This window comes from Bubalus kerabau, chromosome 4 (genome assembly GCF_029407905.1).
Source record: "Bubalus kerabau isolate K-KA32 ecotype Philippines breed swamp buffalo chromosome 4, PCC_UOA_SB_1v2, whole genome shotgun sequence".
Lineage (NCBI taxonomy): Eukaryota > Metazoa > Chordata > Mammalia > Artiodactyla > Bovidae > Bubalus > Bubalus kerabau.
In genome coordinates this window covers 103350262-103376217 of record NC_073627.1, presented here as the reverse complement: position 1 = coordinate 103376217, position 25956 = coordinate 103350262, and the positions used below count along the sequence as shown (strand labels likewise).

At 38.4% G+C, this 25956-nt stretch overlaps 1 protein-coding gene across 28 annotated transcripts in view; it reads left to right on the top strand.

Moving 5' to 3' along the window:
• KDM4C (lysine demethylase 4C) overlaps nucleotides 1-25956 on the top strand; it is a 405440-nt gene that overhangs the window by 220945 nt on the left and 158539 nt on the right. The window contains exons 13-14 of one of the 28 annotated variants that reach the window (XR_008713538.1): nucleotides 1235-1342; nucleotides 18568-25469. The exons of 25 other annotated variants lie outside the window; for them this stretch is intronic. Coding sequence is in view for 1 of the 3 variants with exons in the window: in XM_055578114.1 (XP_055434089.1) it covers nucleotides 10061-10158 (98 nt within the window). In the remaining 2 variants the exon portion in view is untranslated. Of the gene's footprint in view, nucleotides 1-1234; nucleotides 1343-10060; nucleotides 11321-18567; nucleotides 25470-25956 lie in introns of those variants that run through there. 2 more of the 28 variants (XR_008713537.1, XM_055578114.1) reach the window with 2 other exon arrangements.

The following is a 25956-nucleotide window of genomic DNA, read 5'->3' as shown; positions in this document are numbered from 1 at the left end:
GGGCAAATTATTTTTTGGGAACTTGAATGTTTTTCCCTTAGCCATCTCCCTTTGTGTCTTGTACAACTGGGAGTGTCATTATTAGAAAGTGATGAAGAGTGGGATGAGTGCTCATTGGGAGTACACAACTATAAATCTAGCTTCTTTTGGAAATTTCCTACCCTAACTACTGGACTCTTTCTGCACTCCTCTTACAGAAGTAGGTATGTATGCCAGGCACGAGCATGAGTAGATCTAGATTGGAGCATCTGAGAAATTGCATCTCCGAACAGCAGTGTTCTTGTTGTTGAATGAACCTTTCTGTGGGGCTGGCATTTGACTCCAGAAAAGCAGCAGAGGGGAAGGATACTGACCCAGCACCTCTGGGAGCTTATGGGCAGCTGAGAGATAAGAGTCCCCTGTCGGCTGCGCCTTTCAAAAGACAGTGCAGTGGTTCTTTGATAATCAAATGGCTTGGAACTGAAGAAATCATCCTAATTGGTGGCAGATCCAGTAATTACAAGATCAGCAAGGATTTTCCGACTCTCATCCTTTTCTTTCCTAGAAGAAGCTTTTCCATATTTAGCAGAAAAACATGAGGGCCTGAACAGAGGGGGATACCTAAGAAAGGAATGATGTTTTAGAATGTAAAATTTTTACATAAACTAGTATTTAATTTTGTTCTTTTTGAGGGGAGTGGTGAAAAATTATCTGAACTGTATACCATGTATATATTATTTATAGTTTAAAAGCAGTTATTAATCTGTCTCTAGTTTTCTTTTAACTGAAGTGTTTTTCTTTTACCTTTTTCCTTAAGTCAGGCAGCTGCACAAGGTGATCCTGAAACATGGATTGATAGTCTCTGTGTTTTCCTGCTTTTTAAGCTAATTATACAATGTTGAATTGAAACAGCCTTGAAAGAGAAGTGCTTGGCTGGGTGGTTTTAGTTTCGAAACATTCTGGATATGTACGCATTCTCCCCTTGTGATATAACAGTACTGATAATGGTATATTCCTGTAGTCTGATCTCAGAGCTTTGTGGTTGAATGTCTGTAGGAAGAGGGGTGTGTGTCTGCAGCATGGGTGAGTCAGGCAGCTCTGAGAACAGTGCTCTAGCCTGGCTTCAGAAGACAGAGTGAGGATGGACCCTGGGGGTGGGGCTGGGAGGGCAGCTCAGAAATCTGCCACAGTGATGTTTTTCTTGGGTTGCTAAAGATGCCAGCTCAAATCTCACACATTTCCCTTAATGTTACAGCTTCAACACAGGATAAATGACTTGAAGGCTGCTCATAATCCACTACCAACTTCTTACTGCCTTCGTTTCCCTCAGCTATTCAATGTGGAACCTCTTCCATCCATTCACGTAACTTTTTTTTTTACCTCCTGAGTATCTGTGCTGCTTTATGCTTCCATGCACTTCCTTGAACTATTGCCTGACCTGTGATGCCCTTTTCCATCTTGGCACCATTCTCATGTGTTTCTTAGCAATTTTTCCTCATTTTTTTACTTCTCTTCTACTGTCCTATTCCATCTATGCTTACTTAGCTCTAGCATATGGCTTGTCACCTTACATTGTATTTCATTATTTGTCTGTGTGTCTGTCTCCTCACTTTCACTTTTTTGCTCTTGTCTCTGCACTCTGGCTCCAAGGTGAGTTGTGTGGCTTAAACCACCTGTGGGTCCAAAAGCAGGAAGTCCCAGGTGATTAGTAACCTTGAAATCAACCATTATAAAAGATTGTGAAATACTGTGATGTAATATATGCTGTCGTGTTAAAAGGAAAACCGAAATTCTTGTCCAGGAAATATTCTCTATATAAATAGATAAAAAAAAAAAATACCGTTTTAATTAGCTGGGGACATCACCTGACTCAGTCAGGTCCTCAAAGTTAATATGAAGCTGACATGGCATATAGATGTGGTCAGCGCTTTGGGGACCTGAGGGCCCCCAGAGGAACGACACCCCATTGGGACAGTTGCATAGCTAGCATCTCAGTGTGTATGTAGATGTGCATGTGTGTGCACTTAGGTGTATTTCCTTCCCAGTTTAAAGGCATTTTTATTCAATTCCTTTTCACTCATGCGTGCTTTTTCTGACTAGAGTTTTCATCAGCAACCCGTTGTGCTGACACAAACTCAGGGCTTTTCCTAAACTGATGTTAGGCTAATAAACATTGTACATTGACGTCCATATTCTGACCATTCATTTTATTAATATCCATCCCCCTGCCTTACCCTTCATGGTTCCTCGTTTGGTCTTTGAAGTTCCCTTCCTGCACATATGTATGCATTTAAAAAAAAACTGAAGTATAGTTGATTTACAATTTTCAGGTATCATGTATGTGTTTATTTTCCACTTAAATTTTTTTTTTTAACTACTTTGTTTGCAACATAAATTTTCCAACTTTCTCTACTTTTGACTTACAGTATATTCATTGCTTTTGTACTTACTGTGCACATAATCCCCTTGGTGAAGTGATAAGGCTAATGTTGTTTCTAAAGCAACTGTAAAGGACAAAGCTCACAGATACCAGGAGAGCTTATGAATGTGGCCGTGGCAGATGCAGTAATCTCCATGTCTGTTGGTGGTGATTTGAGTTGACATACTCATGCTGTCTATGGAGATTCTGCTGAAGATTTAGAAAGTTAAGTTGAAAAGTTTATAAGAAAATATACAAGATTGTTATTAGTGATTTTAGTTCTCTTTTGTATGCTGATAACTTTTCAAGCTTTTATAGTAAACTGATTTATGTTGGGCAAAAATATATTTTAAAGAGAATATGAATGTGATGAACTGGATTACCAGATAATTCACCAGTTATATAACACTCAGAAATAATTGATAAATTAGGCCATCTACCTCTATACTTGCACAGAGAGGCAAAATCACATGAAGGGTTGTATTTCTCCATGTCTGTGATCATAGTCAACCGACTCTAGTGTTGGGTTAGCTGTGTGACCCTCCATGCTTCGGGACCTGTGCTTACAAGTAGGGATTACAACGGCACCTCCCACATGGAGCTCTTGGGAGGGTTAAAAGAACATGGGTAAGGCGCTCATGTGTTTGGCACATGATGGATGATTGTTGTCCTCATTGTAATATGATTAGGAGGAGAAGGAGGAGGGTGATGTCTGAGCTTTCAAGAAAATAGAGAAATCCAGAGGGGATTCAGGGTGAAAGGTCATTCTGATGGGTAGGAGAGAGTGAATGTTGCACTCTTTGGGGAGCAGTATGCCAGGACTAGATTGGAGGCTGGGAAGTCAGAGCTAAGACCTCATAGGATCCCCCAGACACATAAAACTGGACTCGTAAAAGCCTAAGCCCTTAGTGAAGGGTGTACTAGGGAAAAACTAAAAACCAAAACTCACTATGGCCCCAGGCAGAGGACAAGAGATCCTGCTGCCTGGGTCTTGGCTTGGGTGGGGAAAGAGGATAGGATAAGAGAAAGGTACCCTAACACTTCTTAACATAGGACTGCTGTCATATTTATGCCTCTTAGGCCAATCAGAATGGCAACCCACTCCAGTACTCTTGCCTGGAAAATTCCACGGACAGAGGAGCCTTGTAGGCTATAGTCCATGGGGTCGCAAAGAGTTGGACACGACTGAGCGACTTCACTTCTTCTATGCCTCTAGAGCATCAAAAGCAGAAACAATTACAAAATCTTTTGAATCCACTATGAGAAGGAGTTCAACTGACTAAAAGACAGTAGATGCTGACTGGAGCCCTGGCTTTGTCCCTTAGAAGTTTTTTAACTTCTGTCAAGTCTCTCTGGCCTCAATTTCCTTTTTGTAAAATATGAGCCTTGGCTTTGAGTATTTAGGACTTTTAACCTACAGGTACATGGATGGATTTTTGACATTTCAGATATCCTGAAGTAACATGGTGATATGTTGAGCTCATCACCCCTGGATCAAATTTTTATTTATAACTCTTCAACTGTGATTTTATACAGAAAGATTGAAAGATGCAGATACCCATCTATACTGTGTGTACCCAGTGCAGAGGTGACCCCACCTACACATTTGAATACTGACAAGATTCAGATTAAAACCCTGGTTGTAGCTGTGAATTTCTCTAATCTGAACTGTCTGGATGACTCTTCCTAAATCATCACTTCAGCAAGTGCAGTACTGTAACGAGCTGTTAAGGATCTTTTTGAAATTAAAGACAGCTTAGACCCTGATCCCTATTTCTGTATAGTCTGCATGCCTTGAGGGTTAGATTAAAAGTGTATGTCAGGCAGTGTTACAGCAATTTATTTTTTCGGACAATCTATGTTAATATTATAATTAATTTAGTAATGGACTAAATATTTAAATATAGAGTTGGAAGAGGTGGAAACTGCTGCATTAATTAGAGATTATTCTTGATGTTTGACCATAAAGTAACACATTTAAGCTAGATTTTGAGGTATTGTGAAGAGTAAAATGTGTACATTTAAGTACGTTTAAGTAAGGAAAATCTCAGGAACTCACATCTAACAAAATCTGATTATTTCCTCTAATGTTTTTTGGTTTCACACTCATTTTATGAAAACACTTGTGTTTCTAATGCAATTGAATGATAAATTGCTCCTTAACATGTTTTCTCAAGAACATGTTTTCACTTTATTAGAGATTTTTATCTTTTTCTGGGGTATCCTGATATTTCCTGGATATTTTATGAACTTCACACTGTGTCATACAGTAACTGTTAGTACTGTTGGTGCAAAAGGTAGCTTTTGGGTGCTTTGCAATTATCTGTCAAATAAGGAGCATTATTTAGAATTGGCTGTTATGCTTTATCTTTGGCAGACAGATATTTTGGAAGAAGATTATGCCGTTCTGCCCCTGGCATGCTGTAACTCCCTGCTTTCTAAGAGCATTAGTATAGGTTTGGTGGTGGTTTAGTCACTAAGTTGTGTCTGACTCTTGGGACCCCATGGACTGTAGCCCACCAGGCTCCTTTGTTTGTGGGATTTCCTAGGCAAGAATACTGAAGTGGGTTGCCATTTCCTCCTCCAGAGAATCTTGCTGACCCAGGGATTGAACCTGCATCTCTTGCTTTGCAGGAAGTATCTGGCATTGCAGGCAGATTCTTTACTGACTGTGCCACAGGGAAACCCCCAGTACAAGTTTGCCAATCTTCATTTTGTTAAAAAAATTTTATTTCAAAGATTTAAGTGGATATATTGGCCAAATATAATGATGTTTTTTTATTGATTCACATTTTAAAAATGTTAAAGTATCAGATTAAATTAAAATTATTTTTAATATCAAAAATGTTAATTTGTTTGCTTTGGCAGATAATACCTGACTTTGTTTATGGTTAGCAATCTGAGATCTGCTTTCTAGTCTTTCTGGCTCTTAATGACTGTATGACCATGGAGAACTAAGTCATGTAACCTAAGGCTCATCATATGTTTATTCTTATATATATATGATGAAATCGTTGGATTAGTGATCCCAGAGTTTCATTCAAACTCTAAAGTTCTTTAATTCTATCAAAATATAATAGGAAGAAACCAACATAATATTTTAAGTCAACTATAAGGTCCAGCATTCTAACATATATATATATATATATAATATAATATATAAAATATGGGGAGGATACTGTGTAGTCCCCTTGTTTCATGCTGCGCTTTCATGGAAAAGCAAAATAGCGCAGTATAAGAGTATTCCTTACCAACAGTGTTTCTGCTCTGTAAAAAGAAATCTTTTCCTCTGCCAGTTTTGAAAAACAAATGCTGCTGTATGATTGTTGCATGTCATGCTCCAAATGTTATTAATTTGTACGTAATGATCTCTTCTTTGTTCCATCAGTTCTTATTAGCTTGAGGTAATGCTATACTTTCATAATAAGCATAGTTATATTTCTGTCTGTTTAAGCAATAAAACAGCAACTTCAGCAGATTTTTAAGCAGGTTGTCTTGGGATGTTTGTTGCTAGGTCACAGCCAGTGTTTTCTGCATTATGTGGACATAAAACAGTAGATATTGTTGGCACTCAGATTTAATGGATATTTTATCTAGCACTCAGCTGTATAATATATGGGCATTCTCTGTATTACTTGATTTTTCTGTTAGTGAATTCCACTGGAGTCCCAAGGGCCCTGACTTTTTCTGCAGTATAGGGAATAAAAATAAAAAACACCTTGCCCTTATTATGCTAGTGTCTTGGTAAGGGTTTGATTGAATTACACAAAACCATGCTGGCTTTTTAACTTATGTTACATGGTTGCTTTCTGTACTTCTCGGAGTCAATCTTGAAACTAATGGTTGTTATTGAAGTCTTATGATCAGGTGTCTGTAAGTGCTGACAGCATTAGTATTGTAAAATGATAGTCAAGGCTAATTTATTGGAATTCATGTATGCCTTATTACTCTTAAAGTCTTGTAGAAAATATCTGAGGAACAGCCTTTGATAGTATAATTGTGTGGTTCATTCACTTCTTTAGAAAAATGAGTTATTGTATTAGGTTGAAATGTATGAAGTTGCTGATATTTGATTTTCATGTATCTTCATATATAACTTTATGTTTCCTTAAACTTGTACACAGCCCCCTTTCCTTGGAGACAATGATGTCTTAATGATAAAGGCCATTGAATTACCCTATATTTTGTTCTACATTTTCTGCATTTTTAGTTTCATTAGTTTGGTTATGAAACTATGAATACTGAGAATAAGCATGACGTTTACAAAATTAATGTAGCTTTAAAAATTTAATTTTGTAATTATTTATGATTTTCATTTGCTTTGTTTTGTCTCTATTAAAAACTTAGTTCTGGGCTGTCAGTTCTGCAGGCTGACATTTGGGGACCATTGTCATGGATTTCAGAAAAAAGAGTTTTCACTGCTGAGAGGGTTGTTAAGTAATATGTGTAAGGCTCCCAATGAGTTGTTAGAAAGTAGCCCGCTTTATCATCATTTAAATTCTATATGGCATTGTTTTATTCATTTTCTTTTTTCTGGTTCTGTTTCCAGCTTTAGGGAAATGACGAGGTGGCTTTTTTCTAAGTACATATCATGGGCCTCTTAATTCTACACTGATGTTCCATTGTTTTACTGTTGATGTTTGGTTTGGTTTTGTTATGGGTAAACGTTCTCAAGATTGAAAAGTTTAGGGTTTTTTGTTTTGCTGATAGAAAAGTAGAAACCAAAGGCAAAAAGGTTTGTGATGATATATGAACATTTTGAGTATTACTCAACTGTTTCTATAGTTCTTAAGGTCTTTTCTTGAGGAAACATACTTTATAATGCCTTTAAGTGAGTTAACCAAAGATCTGGGGTGAGAATCTTCTTGGGAGAGAACAGTGAGTACAAAGGCCCCGAGGAAGGCAGTTAGTGTGGCATATTTGAGGAACAGCAAGAAGAACCAAAAGCTGACGGCTTTGGACATTGAACTGCAGAGTGAACGCTCGCTACCTTGTCCTCGTCTTGTTTCCAAACATTCTCTTGTGTATACCATGCCCTGGTTCTCTAGTTTCTGGCATTGTGGCTGCTCTGCACAAAGTTCTCTGTCTCCTTAGCAACTGTTTTGTGTGATCTGCCAGGTGATACCCTGTTAGTTCTTGGGTTAAAATGTCCAAGGATTCTGCTGTGCTTAATATAGATGACCGATGTTGGCTTTTAGCTAAGAGAAACTTTCTAATTTTTAAATTTTCTTTATGTATTGGCAGGTAAACTGCAACATATGCTAGTTGTTCTTTGCTTAGTGATTTTTGTTTTGGCCATTTTTAAAGTTTCTAATACAGGTGTTGTTAATGAAATAGTTTAAGAAACCGCAGCTTTCACCCTTGGGAAGATTTGAACTCCTTGAAGGCAAAGGACTGTTTATTTTTGTTTTTTATCTCTACCATCTGTCGTATTGCCCAGTTACACAGTGAGTTTCACATGCTCTCTTTCACCTATCTTTAATTTGATGCTTGGAATAAATTCCTTTTGGTGCCATGTTGGCTGCTAGTTTTACAAAGATATGCGAGCTTTCTTAAAAGGAGTTTTCAAAATATCAATAACCTCAGATATGCAGATGGCACCACCCTTATGACAGAAAGCAAAGAGAAACTAAAGAGCCTCTTGATGAGGTTGTGAAAGAGGAGAGTTGAAAAAGCTGGCTTAAAACTCAGCATTCAAAAAACTAAGATCATGGCATCCAGTCCCATCACCTCATGGCAAATAGATGAGGAAACAGGAAACAGTGAGAGACTTTATTTTCTTGGGCTCCAAAATCACTGCAGATGGTGACAGCAGCCATGAAATTAAAAGACGCTTGCTCCTTGGAAGAAAAGCTATGACACACCTGGACAGCATATTAAAAAGCAGAGACATTACTTTGTCAACAAAGGTCCATATAGTCAAAGCTACGGTTTTTCCAGTAGTCATGTATGGATGTGAAAGTTGGGCCATAAAGAAGGCTGAGTGCCAAAGAATTGATGCTTTTGAACTGTGGTGTTGGAGAAGACTCTTAAGAGTCCCTTGGACTACAAGGAGATCAAACCAGTCAATCCTAAAGGAAATCAGCCCTGAATATTCATTGGAAGGACTCAAGCTGAAGCTGAAACTCTAATAATTTGGTCACCTGATGTGAAGAGCCAACTCATTAGAAAAGACCCTAATGTTGGGAAAGATTGAAGGCAGGAGGAAAAGCAGACAACAGAGGATGAGATGGTGGGATGGCATCACTGACTCAGTGGACATGAGCGATGCTGCAGTCCATGGAGTTGCAAAGAGTCCATGGAGTTGCAAAGAGTTGGACATGACTGAGTGCCTGAACAACAACATCCTCACCATGATATGACAGTTGAGTATGCTGCTTTCCATTATATACATTATTAGCAATTATTATTTATAATTCTTTAAGATAGGTGGTCGGAGAAGGCAATGGCAAGCCACTCCAGTACTCTTGCCTAGAAAATCCCATGGATGGAGAGGCCTGGTAGGCTGCAGTCCATGGGGTTGCTACAAGTCGGACGCGACTGAGTGACTTCACTTTCGCTTTTTACTTTCACACAATGGAGAAGGCAATGGCAGCCCACTCCAGTGTTCTTGCCTGGAGAATCCCAGGGACGGCAGAGCCTGGTGGGCTGCCGTCTATGGGGTCCCACAGAGTCGGACACGACTGAAGCAACTTAGCAGCAGCAGCAGCAGCAGCAGCAGCAGGATAGGTGGTGTTATCATTTTATCTGATGAGGAAACTGAAGCTCAGAGACACTATTTTACTTCATAAGGTCACAAGGCTGGCAGTTGGTAGAAAACAGGCTTTAAATTCTGCTTGATTCCCAAATTTGCACTCTTTCTACATTATCACACTAGCAACCCTCCAATAATAGCCCCAGTGTTGATAAAAGAAGTTGAAGTGAACACATAAATTTTTCTGATAAGAACCAGGCTTCTTTATTGATGGAGTAGATCATTCATAGTGCTCCTTGTTATCCATCTGTGTTGTGAGAATATATGCATATATGAAATATGAACTAGTGTTCTTTCAGAAATTTAAGTAATGGTGGTAATGCCAAAGTTGTCCTTGAAAAAGTTCTCCCCAGAGGTACACTAAGTATCATTGACAAGTATTTTCAAGATTGAAAAGTGTACTGTAAGTATCAGAGTACTTTCGTGTATTAGGAATTTTGAAGGAGTGTGCTTTGGAATATTATGGCTATTTAAAGTAGTATATTGAATGGGTTGGGATGTATCCTTTTAAATGATTTTGACATCTTAGTTATTGTAAGGGCATGCACAAAGAGTAAAACTATGTCTCCTCATTTAAGTGCTTTAGGCCTTAAACAGTGGAATTCTCTGTTATCCAGTATTACATTAGCATTTTTTGGGTACTGTAATACAGAATTAAATTTCCCATAATGTCATCTCTTCCCAGTAAAATTAGACCTAAAAGACTTGTAATTTTTTTTCTAATTTGTACTTTTGAACACAACTTCAGAAACCTTTGAAGTTTAGCAATTCATAAAATCATCGAATATGGTTTGCACTCAAATTTTACAATAGTTTGTATGGGAGCAATAGTTTCCAACTTTGAATTTCTTGGCTCATTCATGCCTGGTTCCTCTCCTCTCACCCTTTTCTCCCTCAATTTCCTCCAGGACATCTGAAACCATATATAATGCCTCCCAGGACTGAAATTTTGCTCAAGTACCTGAAAGATAACAGATGCTGTCATGCTCTTCATAGCAGAGAATAGTGCTATATGAGCCAAAACACATCACTGGAGCAAAACCCCAGTAGCAGAATCATTGTGGGGACTCATAGAGGGAAATTTGCTGGAGCAGTATCAATGGCTTTTCCCGTCTGCTGGGTCCCGTCAGCAAGTCCTGGCCTTTCCACAGTGGCCCAAATGTTTTTCTGCTGAGACCTCCACTTGCACTTACTAAGCAAAAGTTGTTCAGAAAGACTGTACTGTGGAGAGAGTAAATCTAACATACGTCTGCTTTTAAACTGAAGTTTCTCCTGGTTTGTAGGGCCTACCTAATATTTTTTGACTGCAGTATTTTTTCAGCTTTAAAAACTGCATATTTTTATAACTTGTCTTCCTTTTCCTTTATTCCAGATTTTTAAACATGTTTCTTACAGAACTGACATCATCCCCAATATTCAGTTTTGTGTGCTGAGTTTTCATCTGTAAATGTAATATTTATATCGCTTAATATTATATGTTATAGTGTATATATTCACATTATATCATATCCATGAATATTCTTCAAAAGCACCTTTTCAATGCTGGCATAATATGGTCATGCCATAATTTTATTTACATATTTTTAAATGAGCGCTTTCTATTGAATACTTTTGTAAAAGGCATTAATCTTTTTTATTATCATAAATATACTCAGTGATGTTTTTGATAGAATGGGAGAATAAAGCCTTTTTTTTTCTCCTGAAAGGAGAAATCTTGAAATGTTTTTATATAAAAGATAATTGGGTGTGTGTCTAGATTGGCTGTTTCTGTTCTAACCTGTCTTGTCATGTTAAAAGTTAAGTTTTTATACATACATTTTAAGTAATTTACTGGGTGATCTTTGCAGAAATTTTCTGGAGACCTAGAAGGAAAGGAACTATAATCTATGGAAGCCCTAGGTCTTGCTTAGTGATCAGCAGCTGCTGTACTGTTGGTAGCTCATATATTGCAGATGAAGAAATTGAGGTTTAGACTTATAACCAAACATTAAGACCACGTAGATTACATGAGTGAAACACTGTGTTAATTTATTTTAATTTTTTGGATCAGACAGCTACTCTTGTAGCCAGGCTTAACTGAGAATAGTTGAATATCAATTGTTGTAGGCCACAAAGTCAGAGCCTTTATTACATTTCTTTTCTAATTTATTACTGTGTTTAACTGTACAATATTTGCAATAGATTTAATTTTGTGATCACTTAAACTAATATCTTAAAATATTTTATAGTTTCAATCTTAAATATAAGCTTTTAAAAAACTTACATATGCTTTTATATGATAAGCAGTATAAAGTGCTTTATATAGAAAGTAAAAGAAATAAGCACTTAATCATTAAACTTTAAAGTGTACATCTATAATAATCCCTGAGGTCACTTCTTAGTCGGGCCTTCACTGCCCTTTGGGCCGTTTTATTAATTGAAGGAGAAAGTTGCTATCTAAACAATGGGATATGCCTTCAGATTAGTGTAAGTAGCAATCTTAAGAAGATTCTCTGAACATTTAAAGATCCTAAATTACAGTGCAGCAAGCCTGACTTTCTTTTCAGAACCAGTTTTTTTTTTGGCTGCACTGGGGCTTCGTTGTGGTGTGCAGGTTTCCTCTGGTTGCTGAAACTGCGCTGGCTTCTCTTTTGGTGGAACACAGGCTCTAGAGTGTACGGGCTTAGTAGTTGTGGAGCATGGGCTTCCTTGCCTAGTGGTGTGTGGGATCTTAGTTCCCCAACCAAAGATCAAACTCAGGTCCTCTACGTTGGAAGGTGGATTTTAAACCACTGGACCACCAGGAAAGTCCCACCAGAAAGTTTTTGGAAATTCCCTGAGCTCCCGACTTTCTGGGAACCTCCTCTTTCTCCTCTTCATATGCTCTGCAGAATTGAGTATTTCCCTTGTAGTACCTTTGTTGTGCTTCCCAGGTGGTACTAGTGGTAAAGAACCCACTTGCCAATGCAGGAGATGTAAGAGATGCAGGTTCAATCCCTGGTTCAGGAAGATCCCTAGAAGAAGAGCATTGCAGCCTGCTCTAGTATTCTTGCCTGGAGAATCCCAGAGGATTCTGCACAGAGGAGCCTGGCAGGCTACAATCCATCAGGTCACACAGAGTCAGACAAGACTGAAGCAACTTAGCACACATGCACCTTTGTTACTGCTGTGGAGTCTCTGGGTCAGCATGGGATGTACTACTGACTTTTAGACTTCATAGTTACATATGGACAAGACATTTTTAGTTATCCCTTGAGACTGATTGATCTTTAGAAAAATAGAAGTTTCATGGTCTTGAGGAGAGGGTGGATCCTGCAAGTGAGAATACTTCTGACAGTAAAGATGTGGCTTACTTTTCCCAAACCAGGCAATTCAGTAGCTATCAGGGGGATGTCCTACAATTTAATTTAATTTCTTTCTGACACTAATGACTAGAGTTAGCAGATTCAGAGTTACTCACAGATTAAGGATTCAGTCCAGTCTCATGGGTTGTCCCCACTTCAGATGCCAATTGCATGTCCTTGCTGCTGCTGCTGCTGCTGCTAAGTCACTTCAGTCGTGTCCGACTCCGTGCGACCCCACGGACGGCAGGCCACCAGGCTCCCCCGTCCCTGGGATTCTCCGGGCAAGAACACTGGAGTGGGTTGTCATTTCCTTCTCCAATGCATGAAAGTGAAAAGTGAAAGGGAAGTCGCTCAGTCATGTCCGACTCTTAGCAACCGCATGGACTGTAGCCCACCAGGCTCCTCCATCCATGGGATTTTCCAGGCAAGAGTACTGGATTGGGGTGCCATTGCCTTCTCTGTTGCAAGTCCTTACACCTGACCAATAGGCTATAAAGTATGGGGGCTTCCTACAACTCCCTCCTCAGGTTTGATAATTTGCTAGAGTGGCTCACAGGAGTCAGGAAAACAGCCAAAAAGAAGGGATGAACAGGGCAAGGTAAAAAGTGGGTAGGTGTCTGCAGAACTTGTGTTCCCTCTGCAGGTACATTGACCCTGGACTCTGTCTAAACCCTGTTGTTTTAGGGTTTTTGTGGACGCCTCATTATGTTTTCATGATTGATTCCATCAGGGTCTATTGGTGATTGAGTCTCCAGTCCCTCCCTTGATGTGGGGCTAAAGCACTAACACTGTAGTCATGCATTGAATCTGTAGTCATGCATTGGTCTTTCTGGTGACAGGCCTTCATCTTGAAACTATTTAGGTGCCTCCTGTTATCTCATGAGCAGATAGAAGACATTTTTCAGTTCTGAGTTTCCAAAGGTCTTAGAAGCTCTTGTGTCAGGAACTAGGGACTAAGACCAGGTATTTTAACCAGTGATGTTCCTCTTACCCATATCATTCAGAATATTCCAAGGGTTTTAGAAGCTGTATGCCAGAAACCAGGACAAAGACTGAATATATGTTTCTTTTTATATCACAATGAGTATGATCTAAATAGTAAGCAGGGAGAGGATCATTTTGGAGAAGTATTTAAAACACATTGGAAGATTGAGGGAAGCTGTAAGCAGGCTGCCTGTGAGGGGCTCCTTACTGTGATTTATCTGCAAGTAACTATAGAGGCACAAGTTGTGCTTGACCTCTCAGTACCCAGCTGTCACGTGTATAGATCAGATACCGTGGTTTAACTTTTATTTCTTCTGGAGCTCTCTTGTTGGTTTCTATATGCATATCTATTCCCACTGCCCTTTTCTAAGAGCTTTTTTACTTCAGAAATATTCAAAGTTGGAGCCAAAGCTTGGTTTCCTAGGAATAAGCATATTTTTAATACTACTAAAAAACAGCAGGTTTGGGATATTCTGTGTATGTTCCAGGAGTTTGGTGTTTGGTCTGTAGGCAGGCAAGTTCTATAGAATAAAACAACTGATTGTTTTTTTGGTGATGTAGTGACTGAAAACTTTCAAAGCAACTATTGAAGGTGCTGCTTGTATGATAGCAGTGTTTTCAGCTTATGTTTCTGTATTCAGAACATTCCTGACAACATGGTGTCTGGAGCTGTATTGTAACCTGCTTCTGTGAATTTAGAAGGGCTAACGTAGATTTAAGGAGCTGCTCTGTGTTTAGGGGCATGATTTTCTTAACTCTACTGTACTTGCTACAGAGTAATGGGCATGCTTCTGTAAACAAAGTAGTCTAGGAATCTAGATTTCTGCTGTTAGCTAAGAGGCTCATCAAGAAAAAAGATAACCAAGCATTGTTGGCATAGAATTTCTTTTCCATGCTGTAGCTGGCAAACCTTGCAGAACTTAATGAAAGAAAAGGGAGAAAAGGCCTTGCAGTACTGGTTGTTTTGTTTTTCTTTTAGTGTTACTCATTAGTTGAAGAAAGTAGTTTATGACATTCTTGCTCGACGGTGAGAACAAAGTCTACACCAGCTTTATTAGTGCTGTATTGCTCAACAATGACTGTGATACTAGTACTTTTGGGTGAAAATGCACATATATTCTTCAGTAATTCTCAGTCTTTTTCTCAGGACAACTTATGCTTACAAACATTTTGAGGACCCCAAAAAGGTTTCAGCTCCTTTCCTTTCTGTAATGTCCTCTCCTCCCTTCCCCTTCCCTTCTCTTCCAACCCCAGTCCCTTTCCCTCCCTATAGGTTTGTCTTAATGGTACTTATTTGCTGAAAGTTAAAATAGGGGAAAATTTAAAATAGCAATAAGTGCATAAGCATTTGTTTTCATAAAAAATAACACTTTTCCCAAACCATAAAAATAAAGAAAAAAATGGCATTGTTTTACATTTTTTGTAGACCTCTTTAACATTGAATTTAATGAAAATTGGATTCTCATGTCTACTTTTGCATTCAGTCTATTGGGCCTCGTTGTTCTGGTTAAAGTATATTGAAAAAAGTCCAACTTCCCAGAGATACATGGTTGGAAGAAGTGCAGTATTTCAGTACCATTTAAAATTTTTTTTTGTTTATTCTTGCCTCCTTTGTCAAAGATAAGGTGTCCATAGGTGCATGGATTTATCTCTGGGCTTTCTGTTTTGTTCCAATGATCTATATTTCTGTCTTTGTGCCAGTACCATACTGTCTTGATGACTGTTGCTTTGTAGTATAGCCTGAAGTCAGGCAGGTTGATTCCTCCAGTTCCATTTTTCTTTCTCAAGATTGCTTTGGCTATTCGAGCTTTTTTGTATTTCCATACAAATTGTGAAATTATTTGTTCTAGATCTGTGAAAAATACTGTTGGTAGCTTGATGGGGATTGCATTGGATCTACAGATTGCTTTGGGTAGTATACTCATTTTCACTATATTGATTCTTCTGATCCATGAACTTGGTATATTTCTCCATCTATTTGTGTCATCTTTGATTTCTTTCATCAGTGTTTTATAGTTTTTATATATAGGTCTTTTGTTTCTTTAGGTAGATATGTTCCTAAGTATTTTATTCTTTTCATTGCAATGGTGAATGGAATTGTTTCCTTAATTTCTCTTTCTGTTAGTGTATAGGAATGCAAGGGATTTCTGTGTGTTGATTTTATATCCTGCAACTTTACTATAGTCATTGATTAACTCTAGTAATTTTCTGGTGGAGTCTTTAGGGTTTTCTATGTAGAGGATCATGTCATCTGCAAACAGTGAGAGTTTTACTTCTTTTCCAATCTGGATTCCTTTTATTTCTTTTTCTTCTCTGATTGCTGTGGCTAAAACTTCCAAAACTATGTTGAATAGTAGTGGTGAGAGTGGGCACCTTTGTCTTGTTCCTGACTTTAGGGCAAATGCTTTCAATTTTTCACCATTGAGGATAATGTTTACAGTGGGTTTATCATATATGGCTTTTATTATGTTGAGATATGTTCCTTCTATGTCTGCTTTCTGCTTTTTTTTTTTTTAATCATAAATGAATGTTGAATTTTGTCAAAGGCTTTCTCTGCATCTATTGAGATAATCATATGGTTTTTATTTTTCAATTTGTTAATGTGGTGTATCACATTGATTGATTGGTGAATATTGAAGAATCCTTGCATCCTGGGATAAAGCCCACTTGGTCATGATGTATGATCTTTTTAATGTGTTGTTGGATCCTGATTGCTAGAATTTTGTTAAGGATTTTTGCATCTATGTTCATCAGTGATATTGGCCTGTAATTTTCTTTTTTTGTGGCATATTTGTCAGGTTTTGGTATTAGGGTGATGGTGGCCTCATAGAATGAGTTTGGATGTTTACCATCCTCTGCAATTTTCTGGAAGAGTTTGAATAGGATAGGTGTTAGTTCTTCTCTAAGTTTTTGGTAGAATTCACCTGTGAAGCCATCTGGTCCTGGGCTTTTGTTTGTTGGAAGGTTTCTGATTACAGTTTCTATTTCTGTGCTTGTGATGGGTCTGTTAAGGTTTTCTATTTCTTCCTGGTTCAGTTTTGAAAAGTTATACTTTTCTAAGAATTTGTCCATTTCTTCCAAGTTGTCCATTTTATTGACATACAGTTTCTGATAGTAGTCTCTTATGATCCTTTGTATTTCTGTGTTGTTTGTTGTGATTTCTCCATTTTAATTTCTAATTTTGTTGATTTGATTCTTCTCTCCCCACTGCCCTTTTTTTTGATGAGTCTGGCTAATGGTTTGTCAATTTTATTTATCTTCTCAAAGAACCAGCTTTTAACTTTGTTGATTTTGGCTGTGGTCTTCTTTGTTTCTTTTGCATTTATTTCTGCCCTAATTTTTAAGATTTCTTTCCTTCTACTAACCCTGGGGTTCTTCATTTCTTCTTTTTCTTGTTGCTTTAGATGTAGAGTTAGGTTATTTATTTGATTTCTCTCCTGTTTCTTGAGGTAGGCCTGTATTGCTATGAACCTTCCCCTTAGCACTGCTTTTACTGAGTCCCATAGGTTTTGGTTGTTGTGTTTTCATTTTCATTTGTTTCTATGCATAGTTTGATTTCTTTTTTGATTTCTTCTGTTATTTGTTGGTTATTCAGAAGTGTGTTGTTTAGCCTCCATATGTTTGTATTTTTAATAGTTTTTTTCCTGTAGTTGACATCTTACTGCATTGTGATCAGAAAAAATGCTTGAGATGACTTCAGTTTTTTTGAATTTACCAAGGTTAGATTTATGGCCCAGGATGTGATCTATCTTGGAGAAGGTTCCATGTGCACTTGAGAAAAAGGTGAAATTCATTGTTTTAGGGTGAAATGTCCAATAGATATCAATTAGGTCTAACTGGTCCATTGTATCATTTAAAGTTTGTGTTTCTTTGCTAATTTTCTGTTTAGTTGATCTATCCATAGGTGTGAGTGGGGTATTAAAGTCTCCCACTATTATTGTGTTATTGTTAATTTTCCCTTTCATACCTGTTAGCATTTGCCTTACATATTGCAGTGCTCCTATGTTGGGTGTATATATATTTGTAATTGTTATATTTTCTTCTTGGTTTGATCCTTTGATCATTATGTAGTGTCCTTGTCTCTTTTCACAGCCTTTACTTCAAAGTCTATTTTATCTGATATGACTATCGCTACTCCTCCTTTCTTTTGGTCTCCATTTGCATGAAGTATCTTTTTCCAGCCCTTCACTTTTAGTCTGTATGTGTCCCTTGTTTTGAGGTGGGTTTCTTGTAGACAGCATATATAGGGTTTTGTTTTTGTATCCATTCAGCCGGTCTTTGTCTTTTGGTTGGGGCATTCAACCTGTTTACATTTAAGGTAATTATTGATAAGTATGATGCCATTGCCATTTACTTTGTTGTTGTGGGTTCAAGTTTATAGACCTTTTCTGTGTTGTCTGTCTAGAGAAAATCCTTTAGCATTTGTTGAAGAGCTGGTTTGGTGGTGCTGAATTCTCTGAGCTTTTGCTTGTCTGTAAAGCTTTTGACTTCTCCTTCATATTTGAATGAGATCCTTGCTATGTACAGTAATCTCAGTTGTAGGTTTTTCTCTTTCATCACTTTAAGTATGTCCTGCCATTCCCTTCTGACTTGAAGAGTTTCCATTGAAAGATCAGCTGTTATCTTCATGAGGATCCCCTTGTGAGTTATTGTTTTTCCCTTGCTGCTTTTAATATTTGTTCTTTGTGTTTGATCTTTGTTAATTTGATTAATATGTGTCTTGTGGTGTTTTGCCTTGGGTTTATCCTGTTTGGGACTCTCTGGGTTTCTTGGACTTGGATGGCTATTTCCTTTCCCATTTTAGGGAAGTTTTCAACTATTATCTCCTCAAGTATTTTCTCATGGCCTTTCTTTTTGTCATCTTCTTCTGGGACTCCTATGATTCAAATGTTGGGGTGTTTAACATTGTCCCAGAGATCTCTGAGGTTGTCCTCATTTCTTTTGATTCTTTTTTCCTCTCTGGTCCATTTATTTCTACCATTCTTTCTTCCACCTCATTTATCCTATCTTCCGCCTCATGTATTCTACTGTTGGTTCCCTCCAGAGTGCTTTTGATCTCAGTTATTGCATTATTCGTTATTGATTGACTCTTTTTTTATTTCTTCTAGGTCCTTGTTAAACTTTTTTTGCATCTTCTCAATCCTTGTCTCCAGACTATTTATCTGAAATTCCATTTTGTTTTCAAGATTTTGGAACCTTTTTACTATCATTATTCTGAATTCTTTTTCAGGTAAACTCCTTATCTCCCCCTGTTGTTTGGTTTGGTGGGCTTTTATCATGTTCCTTTACCTGGTGAATACTTCTCTGCCTTTTCATCTTGTTTAGGTTGCTGTGTTTGGGGTGGCCTTTCTGTATGCTGGAAGTTTGTGGTTCCTCTTTATTATGGAGGTTCCTCCCTGTGGGTGGGGTTGGATGAGTGACTTGTCAAGGTTTCCTGGTTAGGGAAGCTTGCATCGGTGTTCTGCTGGGTGGAGCTGGATCTCTTCTCTCTGGAGTACAATAAAGTGTTCAGTAAAAAGTTTTGAGGTGTCTGTGGGTTTGGTATGACTTTTGGCTGCCTGTGATTTTGTGCTCAGGGTTATGTTCCTGCATTGTTGGGGAATTATCTTGGTATGTCTTGCTCTGAAACTTTTTGACTGTTGGGTGGAGCTTGGTTTCAGTGTAGGTATGAGGCTTTTGGATGAGCTCTTGTCAATTAATGTTACCTGGAGTCAGGAGTTTTCTGTATTCTCAAGTTTTGGATTTAAGCCTCCTGCCTCTGGCTTTCAGTCTTATTCTTACAGTAGCCTCAAGACTTCTCCATCCATATAGCACTGATGATAAAACATCTAGGTTAATGGTGAAAAGATTCTCCACAGTGGGGGACACCCAGAGAGGTTCACAGAGTTACATGGAGAAGAGAAGAGGGAGGAGGGTGATAGAGGTGGCCAGGAGGAGAAGAGGGGGAATTAAAAGGGGAGAGAGCAATCTAGCCAGTAATCAATTCCCTATTTGCTCTCCACAGTCTGGAACATTCAGAGTGGTTCACGGAGTTCCATAGAGAAAAGAAGAGGGAGGAAGGAGATAGAGGTGACCAGAAGGAGAGGAGTGGAGTCAAAAGAAGCATGACTAATCTAGCCTGTGATCATTTCCCTAAGTGTTCTCCACAGCTGGGAACACCCTAGGAGATTCACAGAGTTAAGTAGAGAAGAGAAGGGGGAGGGAGGAGATAGAGGTGACCTGTGGGAGAAAAAGGAGCATCAAAAGGGGAGAGAGCAATCAAGCCAGTAATCATACTCCTAAGTAAAAATGGGTACTGAAGATTGGATTCTTTAATGTACAGAATAGATAACAAATACCACAATGTAAAGATTAAAAATCTAGAGTAGAGGTTAGACTCTCAAAATTACAGTATTAAAAAAAAGCAAAATTTCAAAAGTTATTAAAAAATATATATATATGAAATGTGCTTTAAAAATAGGGTCTTTTTTTTTTGCAAGGTAATAGGTTTTAAAAATGAAAATTAAAGGAGTAATAAAGAACTTAAAAATTAAAAAAAAATTTAAATTAAAAAATGATAATAGTAAAATACATCTAGGAATTTCTCTGGGTCTGTTGAGGGCAGTGTGGGGTCAGTTCAGTTTTAGATAGTTCCTTGTTCCAGCTTATACTTCTTCTCAAGGTCTATAGGTCCCTTCCAGTGTAGCGTGTGCTAACAACAGGGTTTTAATCTGTTGGACCTGTCACTTCCAAAACGATTCCTTCTTCTTTATTTCAGCTTCCTCTGTTTGGAAGTCTCTTCAGTATGTAACTTCCACCCTGACACAAGGGGGCGAAGGTGGTCATTTATTTAGGCTGACTTGTTCAGTTGTGCTGCAGGGAAGGAGGAACACTGCAATATCACTGGCATGTGTGGGGAGTGCTCACAGTGTCTGGCCCACACTGGGTTTGCCCCAGCTCAAGGCGTGTGTACTTTTTTGGTCTACACTGCTCAAGCTCCAGGTTGCTCTGCAGGGGAACTGTCTAAGGCGGGCCCTGGGTTGTGTGCACTTCCCATTTCTAAGCCGCTCAGGTTCAGGTTCTCAGGTACTCCACAAAGGTACAGACTCGGTTGGGCCTGTGTTTTGTGCCCTTACGAGGTCCGACCAGCTCGGGTGATCAGGTGCTTGGGGAGCGCGCTCTCCCCAGGTGGGGCGGTGCGTCTTATCACCTCCCCGTCCCAGTCGCTTGATTTCCTGGGTGCACAGCAGGAGTGCAGTCTCAGGTGTGCCGTGTGTCTCCTCTGGGGAGTTGATCTCTGGATGCGACCCTCCTGGTGGATGTCAACCATCCAGGGTCCCAGGAAGACTTGGTTAGCAACTGGGAGCTTGCTTGCAGTTTGGTAGAGGATGCCCCTTGCCTTCTGGCTCTGCCTGTTGCCTGCCTGCCTCCCTGCCTCTGGCGGGAGATGAGCCAGTCTGCTGCCGGCTAGCTCTCCTCTAGTATTTGCACAGTCCTTTGTTCTTTGAGCAGGCCTGGCAGTGCCTTAGGTTAGAGTTTTTTGTGGGAAAGTTCTCTCTCTCTATTTCCTCTCTTTTTTCTTTCTCTGGCAGTCCCATGGTTTGGGTTGCTATCTCAGGTTAGATTGCCCTCAGGGCATTCAGGCCCTGTCCTTACCCTGAGCAATGCAGCCTGCACCTTCCTGTTCAGTCCCTGCTTGCTGGTGGCGGATGTGAGTGTCTGGGCTACTTCCTCCCTGGGAGTTTCAGTTAAGTGTGTAATCTGTGGGTTTTATTTATTTATTTTTTCCTCCCAGTTATGTTGCCCTCTGAGATTTCCAAAACTCCCCACAGACCCACCAGTGAGAGGGTTTCCTGGTGTTTGGAAACTTCTCCTCTTTTAGGACTCCTTCCCCGGGAAGGGTCTCCATCCCTAACTCTTTTGTCTCTCTTTTTATCTTTTATATTTTGTCCTGCCTCCTTTCGAAGACATTGGGCTGCCTTTCTGGGTGCCTCGTGTCCTCCACCAGTGTTCAGAAGTTGTTCTATGGTATTTGCTCAGTGTTCAGATGGTCTTTCGATGAATTTGTGGGGGAGAAAGTGTTCTTCCTGTCCTGTTCCTCTGCCATTTTAATATGTATATTCTTCTTTGACACTACACAAAATTTGACACAAGGTGGTTTTTTAAAGACTAGTTGCAACGTGCAATCTGAATCCCATCAGTGATCCTTTTGTTCTCTTTTAAACTGAAAATTTATTGATCTATCTTGCACTTTGGCTGTTCTACACATGTGTGGTTTTGTAACGTCATATATTGGTAAACAAAGAGATGTGTCATATTGGTATTTTTATACTATTAAAAAAAGTATATTTGTTATTATCACCATCAATTCTATTAGAAATAGCTTTAATTATTGGGAAGTTGTCTAGCTCACATAAGTGGATACACATTTTTGGAAGTTGTAATTTTGACTTAGAAGCTTTAATTTCACCACTGTCAAAAAATATTATCAGTAGTTTTTTTTTTCAAATTAAAATGACAGCTTTCTTTGTTCACTTTCATGAAAATTCCTTCCAGATACCCAAATGTGAATTACCATAGATTGTCTGTTAATCATTTGTTCAAGTAACAATGGTATTCCATGAAAAAGGCAGGTCATTCAGCGTGTGATTCAATTATTTGTCCATTACCTTTTCCCATGATAACCATTGAACTACAGTATACAGCCAGAGTACTTTATGCATACATCCCATTTTATCACAAATTTAATAAAATTGATAGATGTATTTTTTCTTCATCAAGACATTGATGAGAACTCCCTCACCCTCAACTACAAATTTGAGATAATCGAGTATATTATGACTACATTGGAGCCCCTGCCTTAACTCAAGCTAAGGCACCAACAGTTTTACCCTTCATTGCTCCTGTGTCACCATTAAAAATATCAACAGGGTGACACAGGCAAATAACATGTTATGTTATTGTGCACATATTTTTGACTGTACAGACCACATGAAATTGTGCCGTGTATCTCCTAGACCTTGCTGTGAGAGACTTGTGCTGTGAGAGCTGCCGTTCCTCTTGTTAGCGCTTCTTTTTTTCTTGTTGAGAATACAGTTGGGAAAGAAAGGAGTCTTATGCTGGTAACATTTTCACAGATTTCACAAACTTTGATGCATTTGCACCAAGGGATCTTTCCTTTGCACCACTCTTTTTGTTTGTACAGCAAACTGTGGCTTTCAACATGAGACTCAGAGCTTCTGAATGTTGCTATGCTGGTATATATGCATATGTTAAAAAAGAGGTAATTATGGTGATAAAAAACATTGGATTCATTAAATGTGTATAGTGTCCATGTCCTTGTATGTTTAATATCTGCCCTGTCCTCCTCTTTTGTGAAGGTGTTGTGAGAAGTAATTTGATATTTTAAAAATCTAAAAATCTGTGAAACTGTACTGTCTATTTTTATTGCCCGACATCTTATAGTGCATCATATAGTGAGGTAAATATTAATATATACAAGTGAGATCACAGTGTAACTTTAGAGTTTCATTAGTCAATTATAGTTGAAGATGAGGAGGAAAGGAAATTCCTAGGCGTACAATGCCAAATGATCAGAATATTTAAAAACTACAATGGAAAAACATTCTCCCACTTCTGTATATTGGAAGATAAGAAGTATCTTTTTTAAAAAGCAAGTGGATGAAGGTGCACTAAAAAGAGACCAGAAATAGGAGTGGTGTTTAGAGACTGAAAGGGAAGATTTTCTTTTGGAATTGTGTGATGATGAGAGTATTTAAATATCCTGAAGTACTTTTCCCCCCAGAATATTTAGGAGTTTTCTTCCCAGAATATTTATGAATATCATGAGTCAGGGAAAGGCAAGAATCAAGGTTAGTCTATGCTTGAACAATGCCTTGGTTCAAAGGTAGGTGAGAATTCTTGGATATAGAAGAGGGATGAATAATTTGATGAGGTAATTTCAGAAAGATAAAATACTTACCTTCAAAAATGTGCCAATGTGTTTAACTTTTTAAACTAAGTTAAAATTTGTATAGTCATCATCATATACTTATGATTAAGTGTAGTCTCTTTTTCCCCCCTCCCATAAAATATTGCAGGATAGAGTTGGCAAACAGATTATATGAAAAATAAGATGACTGGATGGATTATACATAATATATGTATTATATATCATTGTAGAGTTTATAAAGAATTTTAATACTTTGGAGCTTAAAAAGAAATTTTACCTTCTCTATTTCATTTCAATATAAAAAAGAAAAAAAAAACCTGAAGTAGGTGAGAAAGCCATGATCACCATGAAAATCTACTTTACAGAAAGCCACAGCCCTTCTGAATCAGAGTTTGAATTTCAAGTTAGGTCTCTGAGGAGTTCCCTGGTGGTCCAGTGGTTAGGACTTGGTGATTTCACTGCTGGGTTCCTGGGTCCTTGGGTCCAATCCCTGGTCGATGAACTAAGATCCCGCAAGCCTCATGGAGTGGCCTTAAACAAACAAACAAACAAAAACGAAGTCTCTGAACTGACAGTTCCTGTATTGGGGGCTGCATAGCGTCATTGCTAGGCAGCTCTTAATTCGCAGGATTCCATAGTTACGGTGTTCTCTGCATACTGTGGCCCAGAGAGCATCCAAACAGAAGACAGATGCTCTTTGGGCCAGAGTATGACCTCATTTGGGAGACGGACAGCTGTGGAGCAGGGTCTTCCACCAGGTCAGTTTGAGGTTTGAGGACAAGCTCAAGGTGTGTCAGGCTGTCCTAGATCAAGTCTTGCCAGAGGCCGTGGCACACACATTCCTGTTTTCTGGCTCCATTGTTGAGAATTGTTCTTTTCTCCTACTTCTTGTTCATTTTCCCAAGGCTTTTAGGAATTAAATAGTATTTTATTCATCCCTAAAACTATTTTGAGAACTCATCATATCAACCAAGTCGAGCTGAATGAATAAGAGCATCATTCATCTTGTTAATTTCGGTCTTTTATAATAAAACAAGTGATGTGATAAATTTATTGTGAACCAATAAGTGGAATCCAAGTTATTCAAGCCCAAGGATTTTGCTTGTTTGTTTAGCTCTCATGTTTAGTGTATATTAGTCATTAAATGCAATGTTATTTCAAGTTCCTAGTTAACTTTTACTCACATCTTTGATTTGTCAAAGTTTACTCTTCACAGTAAATCTGCTGTTATATATTATAAGGAAACAGAGGTGGAAACATTTAACATCAGATAACTTTTATTTCAGATGTAGGCAATGTTTTGTTTCAAACATTGTCCCTGACTGAACGTTAAGCATTTCTATTGTGTATAATAGTAATAATAAGGATAATACCACCACCACCACAGAAACAGGAACAGGATTGTTCCGTTTTGCTTCAGTTGGCATTTGATGTTTTTAGAGTTATTTTCAGCCTCATTTAGCCCTTCCTACTTTTCCACTTCAGCAAATCCACTTTGACTTTTTTTTTTTTTAACACAGGTAAGTCACCAGGGCAAGGGCAGGAGCTCTTTAGATCATGGGAATACCCCTTCTGGGACTTGAAGACATTGCTTTACAGTATTTATTAGCAGCACTGAGACAGCTACTGGAGAGGAAGTTTAGAGTGTGTCACAGCTGTGAACATTAAGTACTAGATGTGGCTGTGGTTGCTGCCATTGTTTTGATACACTGTCCTCTGCTATAAGCATGAGGAATTTTTTCTCATAACCTATTATATCTTTTTGTATTTTTCTGGCCTTCTATAAAATTTTGTAAAATGACATTTTTGTGGAATGGATCTCTGCCCCTATCATGTTAACAGATACACATACTTAAAGAGATTTGACCCTCTGGGGTATCATATTGAACAAATGAGATTTGGCTTAGGTATTGTCTTTTATATCCATGTAATGGTACTATATTTCTTGGCACATAATAGTCAGTCTGTAAATGGTATTTGTCATGAATTTTGAATAAAAGTTAATTAAATGAAATAAAATTAATAATTTTAAATTAAATCATCTGCTGTATTAGGCCAGGGAACTAAAAATATTGGTAAGGCAGATAGTGGCTAGTGAATTCCTGTGCTAGCTGAAAGATAATCTTGCACATATTAAAACTCTTACCCTGGGAGGTATCAGGGTACCACAAGAAACAAGAAGTTGTGGAGCTGAGAGGAGGGGTGAGGATAGGGAAGGTGTGGAAAGTGGGTTGGTTTGTCTGGCTCTCAAATCAGAGGTAGTGCTCAATGATGAGGAGGATGCCAATTTCATTTCTGGTTTCCACTCCCACATTAATATCACAGGTACTTTGGAATGTGTACGTCTTTTATGATCAAGGTAATTGTTTCTCACTGAGTACCCTGCTCACAGTTCATGTATTGCTGAAGCCTGGCTTGGAGAATTTTGAGCATTACTTTACTAGCGTGTGAGATGAGTGCAATTATGTGGTAGTGTGAGCATTCTTTGGCATTGCTTTTCTTTGGGACTGGAATGAAAACTGACCTTTTCCAGTTGTGTGGCCACTGATGAGTTTTCCAGATTTGC